This window comes from Oncorhynchus mykiss, chromosome 19, assembly GCF_013265735.2.
Source record: "Oncorhynchus mykiss isolate Arlee chromosome 19, USDA_OmykA_1.1, whole genome shotgun sequence".
Lineage (NCBI taxonomy): Eukaryota > Metazoa > Chordata > Actinopteri > Salmoniformes > Salmonidae > Oncorhynchus > Oncorhynchus mykiss.
This window is the reverse complement of record NC_048583.1, coordinates 52,604,692-52,623,326: the sequence shown is the minus strand read 5'-3', so window position 1 is coordinate 52,623,326 and position 18,635 is coordinate 52,604,692. Positions and strand designations below refer to the sequence as shown.

The following is an 18,635-nucleotide window of genomic DNA, read 5'->3' as shown; positions in this document are numbered from 1 at the left end:
CTACAGGGTTAATACAAACAGTATCACTAACTAACCCCTTCCAACAGGGTTAATAAACAGTATCACTAACTAACCCCTTCCTACAGGGTTAATACAAACAGTATCACTAACTAACCCCTTCCAACAGGGTTAATAAACAGTATCACTAACTAACCCCTTCCAACAGGGTTAATACAAACAGTATCACTAACTAACCCCTTCCTACAGGGTTAATAAACAGTATCACTAACTAACCCCTTCCAACAGGGTTAATAAACAGTATCACTAACTAACCCCTTCCTACAGGGTTAATACAAACAGTATCACTAACTAACCCCTTCCTACAGGGTTAATACAAACAGTATCACTAACTAACCCCTTCCAACAGGGTTAATACAAACAGTATCACTAACTAACCCCTTCCTACAGGGTTAATAAAAACAGCTGTAAAAACATATGCAATACAACACTTCTTTACAAATCTATCAGTTCACAGCCAGACAGCTTGTGTGTGTTTCTGTTCAACCAAACAATATTCTGGTTCACCTACTAGAAGACTGCGTTCCAAAGAGTTGGTCGTTGGGTTTCTCAAGCCTGACGGCAGTTGTCCACATACAGAATATTCTCTCCACGAACACAGCTTTCAATAACCAGCCATCCTTGCCTCCCAGAACTGGAGAGTCTAAACTTGCTAGATTCATCGTGTTGGCATCTTCCTGGGGTCCTGCCGCTCCGCGGCTGTACCCTCTAATTTTCTGAAGTACAAAATACTCATAGTGACGCCATCTCTGTTGAGCAACGTGCCAGAGACACACTTGGGTCCATCAGGCAAGCTGCTCCAGGGGTTGGATAGAAGTTGGCTACCAGAGGAGTCAGTATGCATGCGAAGTGACTTCAGGAGGACCTGTGCCAACTGTTTTGCAACAGTAGTTGACTGCAAGTGTGCCTCAAGGTTGAGAAGGCACAGAACCAAATCAGACAGCGACTGGATGCCAGTTTGGATTTGCGAAAGGCTCCAGCAACTTCACAAGCTGTTCTAGCTTGGCCCAGTCATGCTCCGTGCTCGCCCTCAGATTTCTTCCCTGTTAGCTGGTGATTGCTAGTGATACACAAGCTAGGCCTATTTGAAACATTGGCATCTACTGGCAGCATAAACCCATCAGATTCAGAAACCCCATCCAGAAACAAAACTTTAGAAGAACAGAACTATAACTAAACATAATTTATGGTTGTGTGTGATTGTCAGAGTGAAAGTGACAAAAGACAGAACGTGAGCCAAGGGGGGGAGAGAGCCGGGGGGGAGAGCCGAGAGAGAGAGGAGAGCAAGAGCGAGGGGCAGAGAGCGAGGGGCAGAGAGCGAGGGGCGGAGAGAGCGAGGGGCGGAGAGAGCGAGGGGCGGAGAGCGAGGGGCGGAGAGCGAGGGGCGGAGAGCGAGGGGCGGAGAGCGAGGGGCGGAGAGCGAGGGGCGGAGAGCGAGAGCAAAGGGGGAGAGCGAGAGCGAGGGGCGGAGAGCGAGAGCGAGGGGGGAGAGCGAGGGCGGAGAGCGAGGGGCGGAGAGCGAGAGCGAGGGGGGAGAGCGAGGGGCAGAGTGCGAGGGGCGGAGAGCGAGGGCGAGGGGGAGAGCGAGGGGCAGAGTGCGAGGGGCGGAGAGCGAGGGGCGGAGAGCGAGGGGCGGAGAGCGAGGGGCGGAGAGCGAGGGGGGAGAGCGAGAGCGAGGGGGGAGAGGGAGAGCGAGAGCGCAAGAACAAGGGGGGAAAGCGAGAGCGAGAGAGCAAGAACAAGGGGGGAAAGCGAGAGCAAGAACAAGGGGGAGAGCGAGAAGGGGGGAGAGCGAGAAGGGGGGAGAGCAATTCCCATAGATGTGACGTGTCTGTGAAAACACTAGAACCACACACTCACTTTCTTCTGTCTGTCGATACACGGTCTTCTCATTTACATTTATACTGATTCCTCTTCATTGAAAACGTGAGAGAATCAGAGGCAGCGCTGAGCTGCCAGAAATTCATTGCCATTTTTCTCTCCTTCCCTTTTCATCACTCCATCTAGATCAATACTGACTGTATCACTGCGAACAACACACAATACAAAAGAGCAGCGAAAAGGTTTACGGACAGGTTGTGTGTGTGTGTGTGTGTGTCTGATGTGGTGCCTATGTTTAGAGACAGGTGTCACCTAATGCATTACTAAACTCTGGGCTCAGGATCCAGTTCACTAGAAAACTTTAAAAACCGAAAACAAAAATGAGGATTCTTATTAAGACACGTCGAGGTAGCGTAACACGTCGAGGTAGCATAACACGTCGAGGTAGCATAACCCGTCGAGGTAGCATAACACGTCGAGGTAGCATAACACGTCGAGGTAGCGTAACACGTCGAGGGTAGCGTAACACGTCGAGGTAGCATAACACGTCGAGGTAGCATAACACGTCGAGGTAGCATAACACGTCGAGGTAGCGTAACACGTCGAGGGTAGCGTAACACGTCGAGGTAGCGTAACACGTCGAGGTAGCGTAACACGTCGAGGTAGTGTAAAATGTAGTTTGTTTGGTTCTCATGTTGTGCCTATTGATGTGTTCAGAAAAAAAACAGGCTCCTCCTCCTCACCTCAGGAGTTCCTCAACTTTGTCGTCCACGTCTAGTTCCTCCTCGCTGGCCTCAAACCCGTAACCGCTCCCCGTCACGCCGCCACTCACCGCGCCTACACTGTCAGGAAACCGTGGTGGAGACAACTTCCCGTTCGTCACGGCAACCAGCTCATCGCCGCCACCAACCCCATGCCCGTTCTGCGCCACCACTGCCATAGCAACTGGGTCGGATACAACCGCCGGAAGGGGCGGTGACATATCATAGTTGTTGCTAGGCGACGGCGACAGGCCATTCCCGCCACTTCCACTCCCATTCTCCAGGTAACCAGTCTGTGTGGCGGTCGTGGACGTTGATGAGGACGCCGAAGAAGATGTTGAATTAGTGTTGTAATTGGGCGTCGGTCCCTGATAGGCGGGCTGGGGACGGCGTCCAAACTTGTGTCCGTGCTGGTGATCCAGTCTTTCCAGGATGTCCAGGGCGTGGAGGAGCTCTGGCTTGGTCATCCCTGTCCTCCTCAGCCGCTGGAGCAGGTCAATCTGCTCAATGGTGAAACGAGGCTCGTCGGTATACCGAGACATCCTGGAGAGGGAGAGAGGAGAAGGGTTTAGATGGAGAGAGAAAAGAGTTTAGATAGGATGAATGGTGAAAGGAGGAGAGAGGGATGATACATTCAGGGATTGATGGATGTTTTGAGAGATGGGGGCTGTTGCTGTATTGTATATACCCCTGTCCAGAAAACTACTACCATCCCTTAGGCCCTGCCTGGTACACATCCAGAAAACTACTACCATCCCTTAGGCCCTGCTCTTACACATCCAGAAAACTACTACCATCCCCTTAGGCCCTGCCTGGTACACATCCAGAAAACTACTACCATCCCTTAAGCCCTGCCTGGTACACATCCAGAAAACTACTACCATCCCTTAGGCCCTGCCTGGTACACATCCAGAAAACTACTACCATCCCTTAGGCCCTGCCTGGTACACATCCAGAAAACTACTACCATCCCTTAGGCCCTGCCTGGTACACATCCAGAAAACTACTACCATCCCTTAGGCCCTGCCTGGTACACATCCAGAAAACTACTACCACCCCCTTAGGCCCTGCCTGGTATACATCCAGAAAACTACTACCATCCCTTAAGCCCTGCCTGGTACACATCCAGAAAACTACTACCATCCCTTAGGCCCTGCCTGGTACACATCCAGAAAACTACTACCACCCCCTTAGGCCCTGCCTGGTATACATCCAGAAAACTACTACCATCCCTTAAGCCCTGCCTGGTACACATCCAGAAAACTACTACCATCCCCTTAGGCCCTGCCTGGTATACATCCAGAAAACTACTACCATCCCTTAAGCCCTGCCTGGTATACATCCAGAAAACTACTACCATCCCTTAGGCCCTGCCTGGTACACATCCAGAAAACTACTACCATCCCCTTAGGCCCTGCCTGGTACACATCCAGAAAACTACTACCATCCCCTTAGGCCCTGCCTGGTATACATCCAGAAAACTACTACCATCCCTTAAGCCCTGCCTGGTATACATCCAGAAAACTACTACCATCCCTTAAGCCCTGCCTGGTATACATCCAGAAAACTACTACCATCCCTTAAGCCCTGCCTGGTATACATCCAGAAAACTACTACCATCCCTTAAGCCCTGCCTGGTATACATCCAGAAAACTACTACCATCCCTTAGGCCCTGCCTGGTACACATCCAGAAAACTACTACCATCCCTTAAGCCCTGCCTGGTACACATCCAGAAAACTGCTGCATAGACATAAGACATGTTGACATAACCTATTATTATGCGGGAGACTATGGCAGCTCTTACAAAAGGCTACACTGAGACACATATGCACTCACGAACAAACATCATACAGCTTACACACTATCTCCTCATCAGCAGCATGCTTAGTGAAGACTGGTCCAGGAGCTGCAGCACAGACATTAAATGGATTATTCTACCAACACAGACAGACAGAGACAGACAGAGACAAACTTAGATAGTGTGAACGGGGGGAGGAGGGTGAGAGATGGAAATAGAAATAGAAAGAGAGCGGACTGTATGTGTGAGAGAGAGAAAGAGCTGACAGAGAACACATGCATGAGAGAGAGAGAAGAAATATTGAGAGGCGAAAGGGAGGGGGTTAAGAGAGAGTGTGACTTGGGAAAAATGCCAAGAAAAATCTCTGTCCCAAGCGGCCAACCTCCACATTTTCCCTTTAAAAGAGAGCGGGGGTGAGTCATAGGACAGTGTATAGGATATCAGATAGACAAGTACATACAGTTTTGTGCAAAACATACATACACAGCCAGGACACACACACACATTAAAAAGCGCAGTACAGTTCAAACAGGCAGACAGAAACAGACAGGGTCAAAAACAGTAGAGGACACACAGGCGCAGGTGCAGGTGCACAGAAACATGCATGGACATACGTGCGCACACACACACAGGCTAGTGTCTAGACCTACTGAATGAAGGCTAGTGTCTAGACCTACTGAATGAAGGCTGGTGTCTAGACCTACTGAATGAAGGCTGGTGTCTAGACCTACTGAATGAAGGCTGGTGTCTAGACCTACTGAATGAAGGCTGGTGTCTAGACCTACTGAATGAAGGCTGGTGTCTAGACCTACTGAATGAAGGCTGGTGTCTAGACCTACTGAATGAAGGCTGGTGTCTAGACCTACTGAATGAAGGCTGGTGTCTAGACCTACTGAATGAAGGCTAGTGTCTAGACTTACTGAATGAAGGCTAGTGTCTAGACCTACTGAATGAAGGCTAGTGTCTAGATCTACTGAATGAAGGCTAGTGTCTAGACCTACTGAATGAAGGCTAGTGTCTAGACTTACTGAATGAAGGCTAGTGTCTAGACCTACTGAATGAAGGCTAGTGTCTAGACCTACTGAATGAAGGCTGGTGTCTAGACCTACCGAATGAAGGCTGGTGTCTAGACCTACCGAATGAAGGCTAGTGTCTAGACCTACCGAATGAAGGCTAGTGTCTAGACCTACCGAATGAAGGCTGGTGTCTAGACCTATTGAATGAAGGCTAGTGTCTAGACCTACCGAATGAAGGCTAGTGTCTAGACCTACTGAATGAAGGCTAGTGTCTAGACCTACTGAATGAAGGCTAGTGTCTAGATCTACTGAATGAAGGCTAGTGTCTAGACCTACTGAATGAAGGCTAGTGTCTAGACTTACTGAATGAAGGCTAGTGTCTAGACCTACTGAATGAAGGCTAGTGTCTAGACCTACTGAATGAAGGCTAGTGTCTAGACCTACTGAATGAAGGCTGGTGGAGAAAGACTTAGTCTTAATCCATATTACACAATAGTGACAAAGATAACGAACCCAAGATAAACAACAGCCTGTCGTTTCCAATGGGAGCAAATTAATTATAGTAGGCAGAACAAGCAAGGTGGGCCGAGCCGAGCACGAGCTAGCGAGATCCTATTTGCCGCGTTCTAGCATGTATCCCCATATTTCCGTTAGGGATTTCCTACTCGGAAGTACGGGTGTGCAAATAACTCAATTCACCCTTGCACGCCTTCTAAACAATGGCATTTTTAGAAACTTTCGCAAAGTCTACAAAACTTAGTCCACTTTGTTTGTAATAGATTCTAGTTTTGGGGAAATAAAACTGCATTGAGATCAAATGCATCATAGATGCCAAAATGTTGTCAGAAATCATCTCGCTCCACCTTCTCCCACTGCCAGCCACTGGGATTCCTCTCATCACCATATTCAGTAGTGAGTGGAAATGCAAACCAGATTCTTTAGATTTATACATCCTGTGAAACATCTGTCTCATTGTTCTATCTGTGCTAATGAGACCTGCATATAGCCTATATGTTATGTACAGCCTTATACAACACACCAAAACCTACCATATATGTTCTGCTCTAGCCCCGTGCAAACTCACCTGACACAACTAATAAATTAACTGGGCTAATCATCCAGGGCTTGACTAGTTGAATCAGGTGTACCAGCTAGGTGTGGGCAGGAACAAAAAGAAGAAACTATAAGAAACAATTATAGTCAGTCAGTCTGCAATTTACAAACCCTGGGCTGGAGTCAAGCTGCTGCTCCTTGGTTCAGTAAAACAAGTTTCTCCACAAATCTTTAACTCCCTGACCTTCCCGTCTTCCTCTGGTGCAGAGGCTCTGGGGAGGACAGAGGTTTAATACTGCTGAGTTGACTAGCACTGGTCAATTATCTTTATAGATCTCTACTCAGCAGAAAGACCGGAGGGAGAGAGGGATGAAGGGCGGCGTGAAGAGAGAGAGAGAGAAATCTATGCCCACTTGACTATGCCCTGAGAGCCTCATGGCTTATAAAAAGTGTGTGTGTGTCAGAACACACTAAGCAGAGTGTCTTACACACATGTACTGAGCATGTTTGAGTCTGACTGGGAGACTACACAAGTGGATGCAACTATTAGCATATTCCGAATGTGAAACCATAGATGCGATAAAGAGGTCAATGGAACACAACCCAAGCAATAGAAATGCCATGGAAACGCGTGGGGGAAAGATCCAGCATCTCCTCATTGCCCCCCAGCAAAATTAGCCTACATTTAGGCTATTGTTTCTGTGTGTATTTCACACCATGTTGAGGCAAACCATTTGAGTTGTAATGCTTGTATGGATGTCAACCCCAATACATGTTCATGTCATCGTCACCAATCAACTGCATTGCAGTTAAAAAACGACTTAGACTACCACCACAGATTTCTGTATGCTAGCTATGCTACCAGCTCATATGAATGGGAGTTAGCATTTAGCAGTCACTTCTTCTAAACCTGAAAAGTAACAACTTCTAAATGATATGCAGTGAAAACAGCCAAACATATCAAAATGGGACTTTAGTAGCCACATTGTCGGTCTGTTGCAATACATCAATCATGACTGATTGTGAGATCAGATTGGTTGAACGTGCGCCAATCCGGCGTCCTTCTCTCCCCCACGGTCTGCATTCCACTGACCTCTTTGCATCTATTGTACCATGTTTGTGCTGGAAACTGCAATGCCAAGGAAATTATAGTCCTCAGGAGCAAAAGATCGTAGCCTGGTCCCAGATCTGTTTGTACCATCATTCCAACTGTTTGGCATGACAAGGAGTTGAAAGGAGTGGCATGATGGCACGAAAAGACTGGTACACAAGCTAAAAGAGCTTAGCCTGAAGCTACACATTTTCCTTACCTAATAAACCATTCCAAGCTTGTAAACTGTTTAGTTGAATCGTTAGGACCCCTGGAAAAGAGTAGGTGCCAGGAAGATGTATTTAGCCACATGTGGAAGGTAGCCACTAGCTCCCTCACTCCCTGTGCCTAGAAACCTTATGGGTGACCAGGTACCTGGTGAAAGGTGGATATTGGGGTGTATTTATTATACACCATCTTCCAACAAAAACAGTTTACAGTTTAGGAACCAATGGAAGCAAACGGAACGAAACGGGGAGAGACCTACCTGAATCTGTCCAATAGAAACTCTTGTTTTCAGTGCAAAACGTTTTCCTTTTGGAGTAAACGGTTTCTGTTGCAAAACCGAATCGGCGTAATGAAAGGGCCTACACCGCTGGTGAATTTGGTGTCTGTCTGTACTGTGGTTTTGTATTGCGAACACTGACTGCTAATCTAGTCTTGCAACACAGAGCCTACACAGGGAAATGCAATGGGTAACCTGAGTAATGATATACAACTTTGGACTAGAAGAAACATGTGCATGCTTAACTAGGGAGACTCAAACATTGACCAGAGTTGGAACAGTTTACTGTCATCCAAAGACAAGTAATTAGTTTAATCAATGACAAGCAAACATTTGGTTGACAAGTCAATCTTTAGCTTGTGGTTGTAGGTAAACCAACCTATTTCCCCTGTTAGGGTTGCTTACTTTCAAAAGCTATAGTCAAATGCCTCAAAGTATGTGATGAGAGGCATAATGTATAAAATAGAATGTTTTATTTCAAAGGGGTGTCAGTTTGGTATCAGGTGCGTGTCTAGATTAAAATTAAGTGGGGGCTTTCAACATGGTGACTCAAATGACAATCATGGTGAATCAACAGGGAAACGAACGCCCATGCACTCAATCGCACGTGAACAATCTAATAACTCAAACACAGTCCAAACAGTTATGCAATGCAAAAACCATATGTATAACCTGTAGATAAACAGCAAGCTAACACCCCAGGGGTAAGAGTTGACAACAGTTTGCTAAGTGTTTGGGGACAGGAGGGGTGTTCAATCACGGTCCAGCTCTGGCTTACTTAGCCAACCTTTGCAAATAGTTCTGTTTGACATGAACCATCTAACCAGTTGAGTATGGCATGGCTTGTGTTCAAAATTCATGTTGCTAGCTAGTGATCTAATTAGTTGAGTATGGTTGTTCAATGACAAATAGCTACAGGGTACCGTTAATTACTAGCTAGTTAGTTAGCTTGACAAATCTATAAACTAATGTTGTAGCCACCGATAGAACAATGACACAGATATTTCACCGGATGTGTAAATGTGAAGCATCCTCTTGGCGTTTCCACTCACCACTAAATATGGTAGTTACAGGAAGCCCACTGTCCGGCAGTGGGAGAAGATGGAACGAGATGGATTTAGGCAGAAATTCGGCAAATGTTCTCATCGATGAAACATTTTCTCTCAATACAGTGTTGTTCCCCAAACTAAAATCTGTTGGACCAAGTTTTGTAGACATTACCCTTTACAAAGTTTGTTTTTTTAAATCACATTGTTTAGAAGGACTGCAAAGGGAAATGTAGTTATTGCACACGCTAACTTCACAGAGTAGGCGTTCCCTAACGAAAATATGCGGATACATGCGAGAACACATTAATAATATCTCGCTAGCTCGTGCTTGCTTCTGCACACTATGACTCATTTGGTCTTATTGGAAATTACAGGCTGTGATCTATCTTGGTTTAGTTATACAAATCTTTGTTGTAGCTATGACATCTCGCTAGTTAGCTAGCTAGTAATATTTACAACCTCTATAGAGCAAGCAGACTTTTCCAACGACTTCATAAGTGACCACTGACAAAGACCAATCTAACAATGGATAGGAGGCAAGGCCAGGGATGTATTCTTTACGCAAATTCTGTAACAAAACGTTTTTTAAACGGAACAAAACGGGGAGGGACTTACCTGAATTTGTCCAATATAAACTCTTGTTTTGCTCCGTTTGCTTCTTAAAAACAGTAAATGGTTTACTTAATGAATATGGACCACCATTCTAGCCAATGAGAGCACACAATGCATGTGAACAGGACACAGATATATAGATACAAAGATGAGGCCTCTCGATCTGTGACATTATAGCATCTCCCTTTTTAAAGTAGTCAATTTTCTTCTTCATTGGCAGATAGCTCCTAATTCATATGAATCCCCAACCAGTTGACTACTTTTAAAATTGTGAAAGCTCTCAATAGCAATGTCCATGCTAAAACTGGTTATATCCATGAAGAGTCTGTCTCTATGACAACAGGCACAACTCCAATATAAAGTCATTTTTTCCAAATTACCGAAATGCCACGTGAGGCCACTTATATCAAACCACTACGAAATGTCTAATATATTACAAAAGCCCCACGTAGCAAATTAGCAATTAAATGTTTTGTTGACCAAATTCGACACTCATTGACCTCCAAAGACACATTCTTTACTTCGTGGGCTTATTTTCGTGGACAGATGTTGGGCGGAGTAAAATCTCTCGCCCCTCCTCTACCACTGACCAGCAACGCTTAGCTAGCTAGCTATTAAAGTTAGCTTGCTGACTAGCATTGGGACCAGTGCCAATGACTGCGGGCGAGCCTGCATAAATACTAGTTATGCTAGCTAACTCACTAGCTGCAAGTCTTACCTTGATCTTAGAATCTAGGGCCCCCGTCCACCACAGCATTTAATAACCCGGTGTTAAATTGGTCCTCGCGACAAGTCCTCTTCTATATCCCCGACACGGGAACAGGCACCAGACGGTTTTCACAATGACAGCCGCCCTCCTCTAGTCTGCTAATTTCATTTCGTGGCGAGATTGATGTGCCTTTGTCTGTTTGACAGTGGCCATATTGACATAGCAAGCGGGGTGAGGTTCCCTGGGATTCGTAGTTTTGGAAATTGCTGTTGCAGCAACGTCCCAGAAACATATGATCTTGAATGCACCCTTGATAAACGCTTTGTTTGTAACAGTATATTCGATTGACTATGACCGCCCCCTGGCGGACTTGTTGACTAATGAGATAATCAAACTTTATCAGTGATAGAAGTTACTGCTTTCCAAAAAGTTTAGAAAGTTATTCACTAAATTAATCCGCAATCAACTGCTTTATTGTTAATGTGTTCTCATCGAGTTGTGTGTGTGTGTGCTTATGTGGTCCTGGTCTGGGAGAGAGAGAGAGAGAGACGGTAGCTGAGTGCCTGTTAAGTCTATGGCTAGGGAGAGGGCAAGGGCAGGCTTGGAGTCACAGGCATGATGGAGGGTAAGAACCAATCACCCTTTCAAGCCTAACTTAACAGAAAGCTCTCTATAAGGGAAGAAGCAAAGTGTTAAAACAGACTTTCTCTGTTGGCCATGTTATTGTCTACCTACTCACTACAGGTAAAACTGGAATACTGTGATGGGAGAAAACTCTATTCCATAGACACATTTCAATCTATCACCCTGTTGAAATCATCAACATTCAATTTATCGTATAGCAGTGATGTCATAAAGGAGGGGCGATCATCATAATTAGATTGGGGTGACATGTTAGATGTCCTTTATGACATCATAGCTCACTGTATTGCACAACAGTCCAATCAAACATTTTTAACACCACAACTTGCCTACCTCTTTAGAGAGTAGTTGCTTTTTTATTTGCTCAGCAACCAAACTGATTGAGAGATGCTTTAAAATGTTGTCTTTGTTAATTTGTTGGTGGCTTTGTTGGTGGCTTTCCACAGTCTGGGCGGCAAGGATTTCAAGAGGCCCCTATTGTCACATTTGGATCCCCATTAGCTTTTTCCGAAGCAGCAGCTATTCTTCCTGGGGCCCACACAAAAATATAAAACACGACAAGTAACAAAACACTGATACGCTGATAGACAAGAACAGTCACACATTTTTTTAATATAACAAAGTGCTAACAATATAACTAAAGAATAATGTGTGTATTAGAGTGTGTCTGTGTGTGTGTGTGTATCATTTCTCAATCCCTATTGTGCCATGATGTTGTTTTATACATTTTTTAAAGGTAATTTTGCTGTTTGCTTGAGGAATTGGAGATGGATGAGAGTTACATGTGATTATGGCTCTGTATAACACTGTGCATTGCCCTGAATTCGTTTTGGACTTGGGGACTGTGAAGGGACCCCTGGTGGCATGACTTGTGGGGTATGTATGGGTGTCTGAGTTATATATTATTTCTCACAAAAAAAAGTTGAAGATAAGCAGTTAATATCTTGTCAACCCTCTGCCGACAGACATGGTTGTCCTATTCTAGCTCCTAGCCAACTTTGTAGTAATTTTTTTTTACATAATTTGCTCAATAAAGTTTTTTTTGCATTATTACCTACAGACAAAAATAACTTTGGGATATTAGATCAGTGGTCACTGACCAGCATTTAGATCATAAATTAGACTTCCCTGAATTGGATACTTTGTTTGAACTTCCTGAGGCAGTTCCATTCATCCCGGGAGCTGCTCCAAGACGCAGTAGCAGTAGAAGAGGAAAAATAAGTGGGCTCGTAATCAGACTCAGGAGATGTGCATACCAACTACAGCTTCCAAGAAAATGACTCGGTAACGTTCAGTCCCTGGACTATAAAGTCGATGAGCTCAGAGCGAGGATCTCCTTCCAGACAGACATTAGGGACTGTTACATACTCTGTTGTTATAGAATCATGGCTCCCTCTGGATATACTTTCCCTGTCCATTCAGCCAGCAGGGTTCTTCGTCCATCGTGAGGACAGGAAGAACAAACTCTCCAGGAAAAAGAAAGGCGGAGGTGTATGTTTCATGATTAACTACTCGTGGTATTTTTGTGGTAACATACTGCAACTCAAGTCAATCAATCAATCAAATGTATTTATGAAGCCCCTTTTACATCAGCCGATGTTACAAAGTGCAATACAGAAACCCAGCCTAATACCCTAAACAGCAAGCAATGCAGAGTAGAAGCATGGTGGTTAGGAAGAAACTTAGAGAGGAACCTGGCTCTGAGGGGTGGCCAGTCCTCTTCTGGCTGTGCCAGGTGGAGATTATAACAGTACATGGCCAAGATGTTCAAACGTTCATAGATGACCAGCAGGGTCAAATATTCAAACATTTAAATTGAACAACAATTCCATGTGAATCCGATAACTCTGATGTGTAGACTTTACACTGTAGAGTTTATGTAATCTTATCATTGATGAGAATGTCTCAGATGACAACCGAATTGACATCATATTCATTAAGTACCACTTCATTTGTTCAATTGGTCGGATTACCAGAATATAATTCATTTCCCCCCACCTTCTGATGTTCCCAGAATCTCTATGTAAACCAAGGGGTTTTCAAATTTCACATCAGTAGGTTAGAGAGAGGAAAACAGGGGGAAGAGGTATTTATGACTGTCATAAACCTACCCCCAGGCCAACGCCATGACAGAGTTGCAGCGATGAGACAAGACTGTAACTACCAATTGGATACCACAAAATTCGGGAGAAAAAGGGGTGAAAAAGAAAATAATAAGGAAAAAAAGAAGAAAAAAAGAGAACTACACTGGACTTTGTGCAAACTGGAAACCGCATATCCAGAGACCCCTATGTTCCGGATTGCCTCTCCAAATATTATCGACGTATACACTGATACCCTGACAACACGGCTGAGCGAGCGTTGCAAAATAAATTTAGAAATCTATGTTATTCAATTATTGCACCCACACTGCTCGCGCGCGTCTGCTTAGCCAAGGGCTAAAATAGAAGTCATTCCTATTTCTGACGCAGATCGCGCTGCAAGTCCTGCCTCTCCCATCTCCTCATTGGTTTATAGAAGCAGGTACCCACGTGCCATCTCCTCATTGGTTAGACCCACGTGGGTGATTGAAAGATGAACTGTGTTGCCGGTTGTCGTGGTAATACTATGAAAGTTTAGATGCCAATCACCGTACAAGTTCAATGATGAAAAAGCCTGGAAGGAGGAGAGATGACTAGAAACGATTCGGTTGTGTCAGAATATATGTGTATAGGTGGCAGGGAAGTCAGGCGCAGGAGAGTCAAACGGAGTGTAAAATGGAGTCTTTTAATATATGTCCAAGTAACATGCTCCATAACACTAAATAGAAAAATGAATATAAACAAATATGGGTTCGAAGACCCGTCGCGCACCTATACAAAAAACACTACACTGACAAATAAACAATCTCTGACAAAGACATGAGGGGAAACAGAGGGTTAAATACACAACAGGTAATGAATGGGATTGAAAACAGGTGTGTGGGAAGACAAGACAAAACCAATGGAAAATGAAAAATGGATCAATGATGGCTAGAAGACCGGTGACGTCGAACGCCGAGCACCGCCCGAACATGGAGAGGCAGCGACTTCGGCAGAAGTCGTGACAGGTTGACCGTTTTGTGTGTGGATTAATTGTCGGAGTAGAAGACCTTGTGCATTTCAGGTAAAATAACAACCTAATGTTTATATCCCAGGACAAATTAGCTAGCAATAGCAAGCTAGCTAAATAGGACAATTTAGCTAGCAAGTGCAAGCTAACTAGCTAAATTGCCATAAATGTTTAATGCTTTTTGATCTGTCTCCAAATTAATGTCATTGGTTCAGAGTTTGTTTTGATATTTTAACCTGCGTGTCGTGATCGCGTTTGGTGTAGGGGGACAAAATTAATTTATGCATGATGGCGCACCGGCAAGGTGACAGGGAACATGGACGTGTACAAACAGACCAGCTATGTTCTCCTTATGACTATCAAAGAGGCAAAACGACAGTTCAGGGACAAAGTGGAGTTGCTTTTCACAGGCTTAGACAAGACATATGTGGCAGGGACTCCAGACAATAACAGAATATGAAGGGAAAGCCAGTCACCGTCATCTCGCTCCCGGACCAGCTAAACACCATCTTCGCACATTCAAGGTAAATGCTGAGCTGCCAACGTGGGCCTCTGCAGCTCACGAGAACTTTGAGCTCTCGTTCTCCGTGGCCAACGTGAGTAAGACATTCAGGCGTGTTAACCCTCGCAAGTCTGCCAGCCCAGACGACATCCCAAGCCAAGCATGTGCAGATATCTTTCACTATCCCAGTCTGTTGTCCCCATTTGCTTCAATATGTCCACTATTGTTCCTGTACCCAGGAAAGCAAAGGTAACTTAACTAAATTTCTATCGCCCCGTAGCACTCACATCTGTCATCATCAAGTGCTTTTAGAGGCTAGTTAATGGATCATATCACCTCCAACTTACCCGACACCCTAGACCAGGCCTGGGCAATTATTTTCCATGGAGGGCCTCATTAGAATCATATAACAGGATTATACATCATGTGTATGACTGTGTTGACAGATATATCTACTGTAAATATGCTACTTATTTTACTTTCTTAACATGCACAGAAATAAACCACATCCATGTTCTCCTTTTGGTAGGTATTTTCATTATTAAACATGCAACGAACTACACAGAGGGAAAAGTACACTGCATTCAGAACCACGGACAGAGCTCTTGTTAACGGCTATGCACAAAAACACAAGAAAGAGAGGGAGCTCAACATTACGTCTAAACTACTCAATCAGTGTGAGGAGTGAAGTCTCTGATGGGCATTGACTAGAGCAGTGAAGTCAGGTATAGTTTCTGACATCACTATGCGCAGGATTGCTGAGAGGTGAGTCAGTAAGAGATGATCTGTGCCTTGACTTGTTATATTTCATCACTGAAAATGTCTGTTCACATACATAGGTTGACTCAAACAGTACAAACATCTTCTGAGCATGACTCCTAATCTTTGGAAAGTATTGTTCATCGAGAGATACATAGAACCTCGTCAGTAACATTGTTTTGAATAGTTCTCCAATCACTGCATCAGACTGAAGCTCGATAAGCTGAAGTTTGCAAGTCAGTGGGAGTGTTATCCACATTGAAGGTGAAAGGAGAGGAAACCAACAGCATGTCATTTTCCAACACATTGAAATGCTCAAAATGATGAGAAAACTCACCGTTCAAAGCACGCAGCAGTGATGTATACTTCTCCCGCTGGTCATCTGATAGGGAACAGACTAGTAGTGTCGGAAGGTCATCTGTTAGGGAACAGACTAGTAGTGTCGGAAGGTCATCTGTTAGGGAACAGACTAGTAGTGTCAGAAGGTCATCTGATAGGGAACAGACTAGTAGTGTCGGAAGGTCATCTGTTAGGGAACAGACTAGTAGTGTCGGAAGGTGGGTGAAATTGTTGGCTTCTACTTGGTGGGTCAGGAGGAGTAATTTTCCCTTGAAAGCTTTGACAAGGATGTAAATCTGATGTGCAAAAAGGCCCTTCCCGTGTAGTTTGGCATTCAATTCATTCATGAGAGCCATAATGTCCACGGTGAAAGGCAAAATCAGCCAACTATTCTTCATCTTGTCCACATATTTTCCATTCATCTGCAAAAACTCAGCAATCTCCAACTTCAGGCCCCATACCCTTTTAAGCATCTTTCCCAAACTCAGCCATGTCACTTTTGTGTGGTAGGGGAGATCTGGATGACCCGACTCTGTCACTTCCAACTGCCTGTGCTTTAAAGATTTTGCTCTTATGAAGTTTACCAATTTAGTGACTTTATCCACAACATGACTCATTTTCAGAACACATTTACAGAGCACCTCCTGATGTATGATGCAATGCAGGAAAATAATTGTCTGATCTGGGTTCAGCTCAGCTACTAGATCGTGTATCCTTTTCAAAGGGCCATGTTTTTTCCTGTCAAGTTTGGGCACCCATCAGTGGTCAGATTGGATAACTTTTCAAAACTCAGTCCCAGCTTTGCCACACACTTATTCAAACCTCTATAAGAGGTTTTACCAGATCTAATGTGTTATATTCTCCTACATTCATTTGACATTTCCACAAACAAAGTGTTTCCTTTCAAATGGTATCAAGAATATGCATATCCTTGCTTCAGGTCCTGAGCTACAGGCAGTTAGATTTGGTTATGTCATTTTAGGAGAAAATTGAAAAAAAGGGGCGGATCCTTAAGAGGTTTCTCCTCCAATGAATCTTTCCCTGTGATTGTGCTGACTGCATTCACTGCATTGAAGCAAGATCCTCTGTCATTTCAAAGTCTGGGGTTATGCCACGTAAGAATATCAACAACTGCGGTCATCCCTCTTTTACGCTGCTGCTACTCTCTGTTTATCATATGTGCATGGTCACTTTAACTATACAGTCATGTACATACTACCTCAATTAGTCCGACTAACCGGTGCCCCCGCACATTGGCTACCTGGACTATCAGCATTGTGTCCCGCCACCCACCACCCACAGACCCCTCTTTTACACTACTGCTACTCTCTGTTTATCATATTTGCATAGTCACTTTAACCGTACCTACATTAGCCTCGCGACTGTATATGGCCTCGCTCTGTTATTTTTCACTGTCTTTTTACTGTTGTTTTTATTTCTTTACTTATCTATTGTTCACCTAATACATACGTTTTACTTACAAATCGCAGGTCCTGTAAGTAAGCATTTGACTGTAAGGTACCTACACCTGTTGTATTCGGCGCACGTGACAAATACACTTTGATTTGATTTGAACTGTGCCGTGTCATTTGCATCACTGCTCTCATCCAGGGCCAAGGAGAAATAGTTGAAATCCTTTACATTGTCTTTCAACTTGTTCCATATTCTCTGCGATGTCCTCAACACGCCGTGTCACTGTTCGTCTTGACAGGGAAACATTTTCAAACAGCTCTTTCACTCTCAGGCTCTTATCTTGTCATTGCTTGTCATCAACTAAACATTCTTTAATGAATTCGCATTCAGTGAATGGCTTGCTATGTTTATCAATTTTGCGGGACAGTACATACAGTTGAAGTCGGAAGTTTGCATACATCTTAGCCAAATACATTTAAATTCAGTTTTTCACAATTCCTGACATTTAATCCTAGTAAAAAATTCCCTGTCTTAGGTCAGTTAGGATCACCACTTCATTTAAGAATGTGAAATGTCAAAATAAAAGTAGAGTGAATGATTTATTTCAGATTTTATTTCTTTCATCACATTCCAAGTGGGTCAGAAGTTCACATACACTCAATCAGTATTTGGTAGCATTGCCTTTAAATTGTTTAACTTGGGTCAAATGTTTCGGGTAGCAATTCTTCCTGACAGAGCTGGTGTAACTGAGTCAGGTTTGTAGGCCTCCTTGCTCGCACATGCTTTAGCAGTTCTGCCCACACATTTTCTATAGGATTGAGGTCAGGGCTTTGTGATGGCCACTCCAGGACCTTGACTTTGTTGTCCTTAAGCCATTTTGCCACAACTTTGGAAGTATGCATGGGGTCATTGTCCATTTGGAAGACCCATTTGCGACCAAGCTTTAACTTCCTGACTGATGTCTTGAGATGTTGCTTCAATATAACCACATCATTTTCCTACCTCATGATGCCATCTATTTGGTTAAGTGCACCAGTCCCTCCTGCAGCAAAGCACCCCCACAACATGATGCTGCCACCCCTGTGCTTCACGGTTGGGATGGTGTTCTTTGGCTTGCAAGCCTCACCCTTTTTCCTCCAAACATAACAATGGTCATTATGGCCAAACAGTTATATTTTGTTTCATCAGACCAGAGGACATTTCTACAAAAAGTACGATCTTTGTCCCCATGTGCAGTTGCAAACCATAGTCTGGCTTTTTTATGGCGGTTTTGGAGCAGTGGCTTCTTCCTTGCTGAGCAGCCTTTCAGGTTATGTCGATAGGACTTGTTTTACTGTGGATATAGATACGTTTGTACATGTTTTCTCCAGCATCTTCACAAGGTCCTTTGCTGTTGTTCTGGAATTGATTTTCACTTTTTGCACCAAAGTACGTTCATCTCTAGGAGACAGAACGC

The 18,635-nt window shown here is 44.3% G+C and overlaps 1 protein-coding gene across 7 annotated transcripts in view; it reads right to left on the bottom strand.

Annotated features, from left to right (window-relative positions):
• LOC110498100 (homeobox-containing protein 1) overlaps positions 1-10,731 on the bottom strand; it is a 34,297-nt gene extending 23,566 nt beyond the window's left edge. For 3 of the 7 annotated variants that reach the window (XM_036955057.1, XM_036955062.1, XM_036955063.1), the window contains exons 1-2: positions 10,444-10,724; positions 2,583-3,143 (exon numbers count right to left, since the gene is read on the bottom strand). In XM_036955057.1, coding sequence (XP_036810952.1) covers positions 2,583-3,142 — 560 coding nt within the window. In that variant the 5' untranslated portion in view covers position 3,143; positions 10,444-10,724. Of the gene's footprint in view, positions 1-2,582; positions 3,144-4,460; positions 4,552-8,046; positions 8,633-9,728; positions 9,772-10,443 lie in introns of those variants that run through there. The other 4 variants (XM_036955058.1, XM_036955059.1, XM_036955060.1 and 1 more) reach the window with 4 other exon arrangements.
• Positions 10,732-18,635: the final 7,904 nt, after the last annotated feature.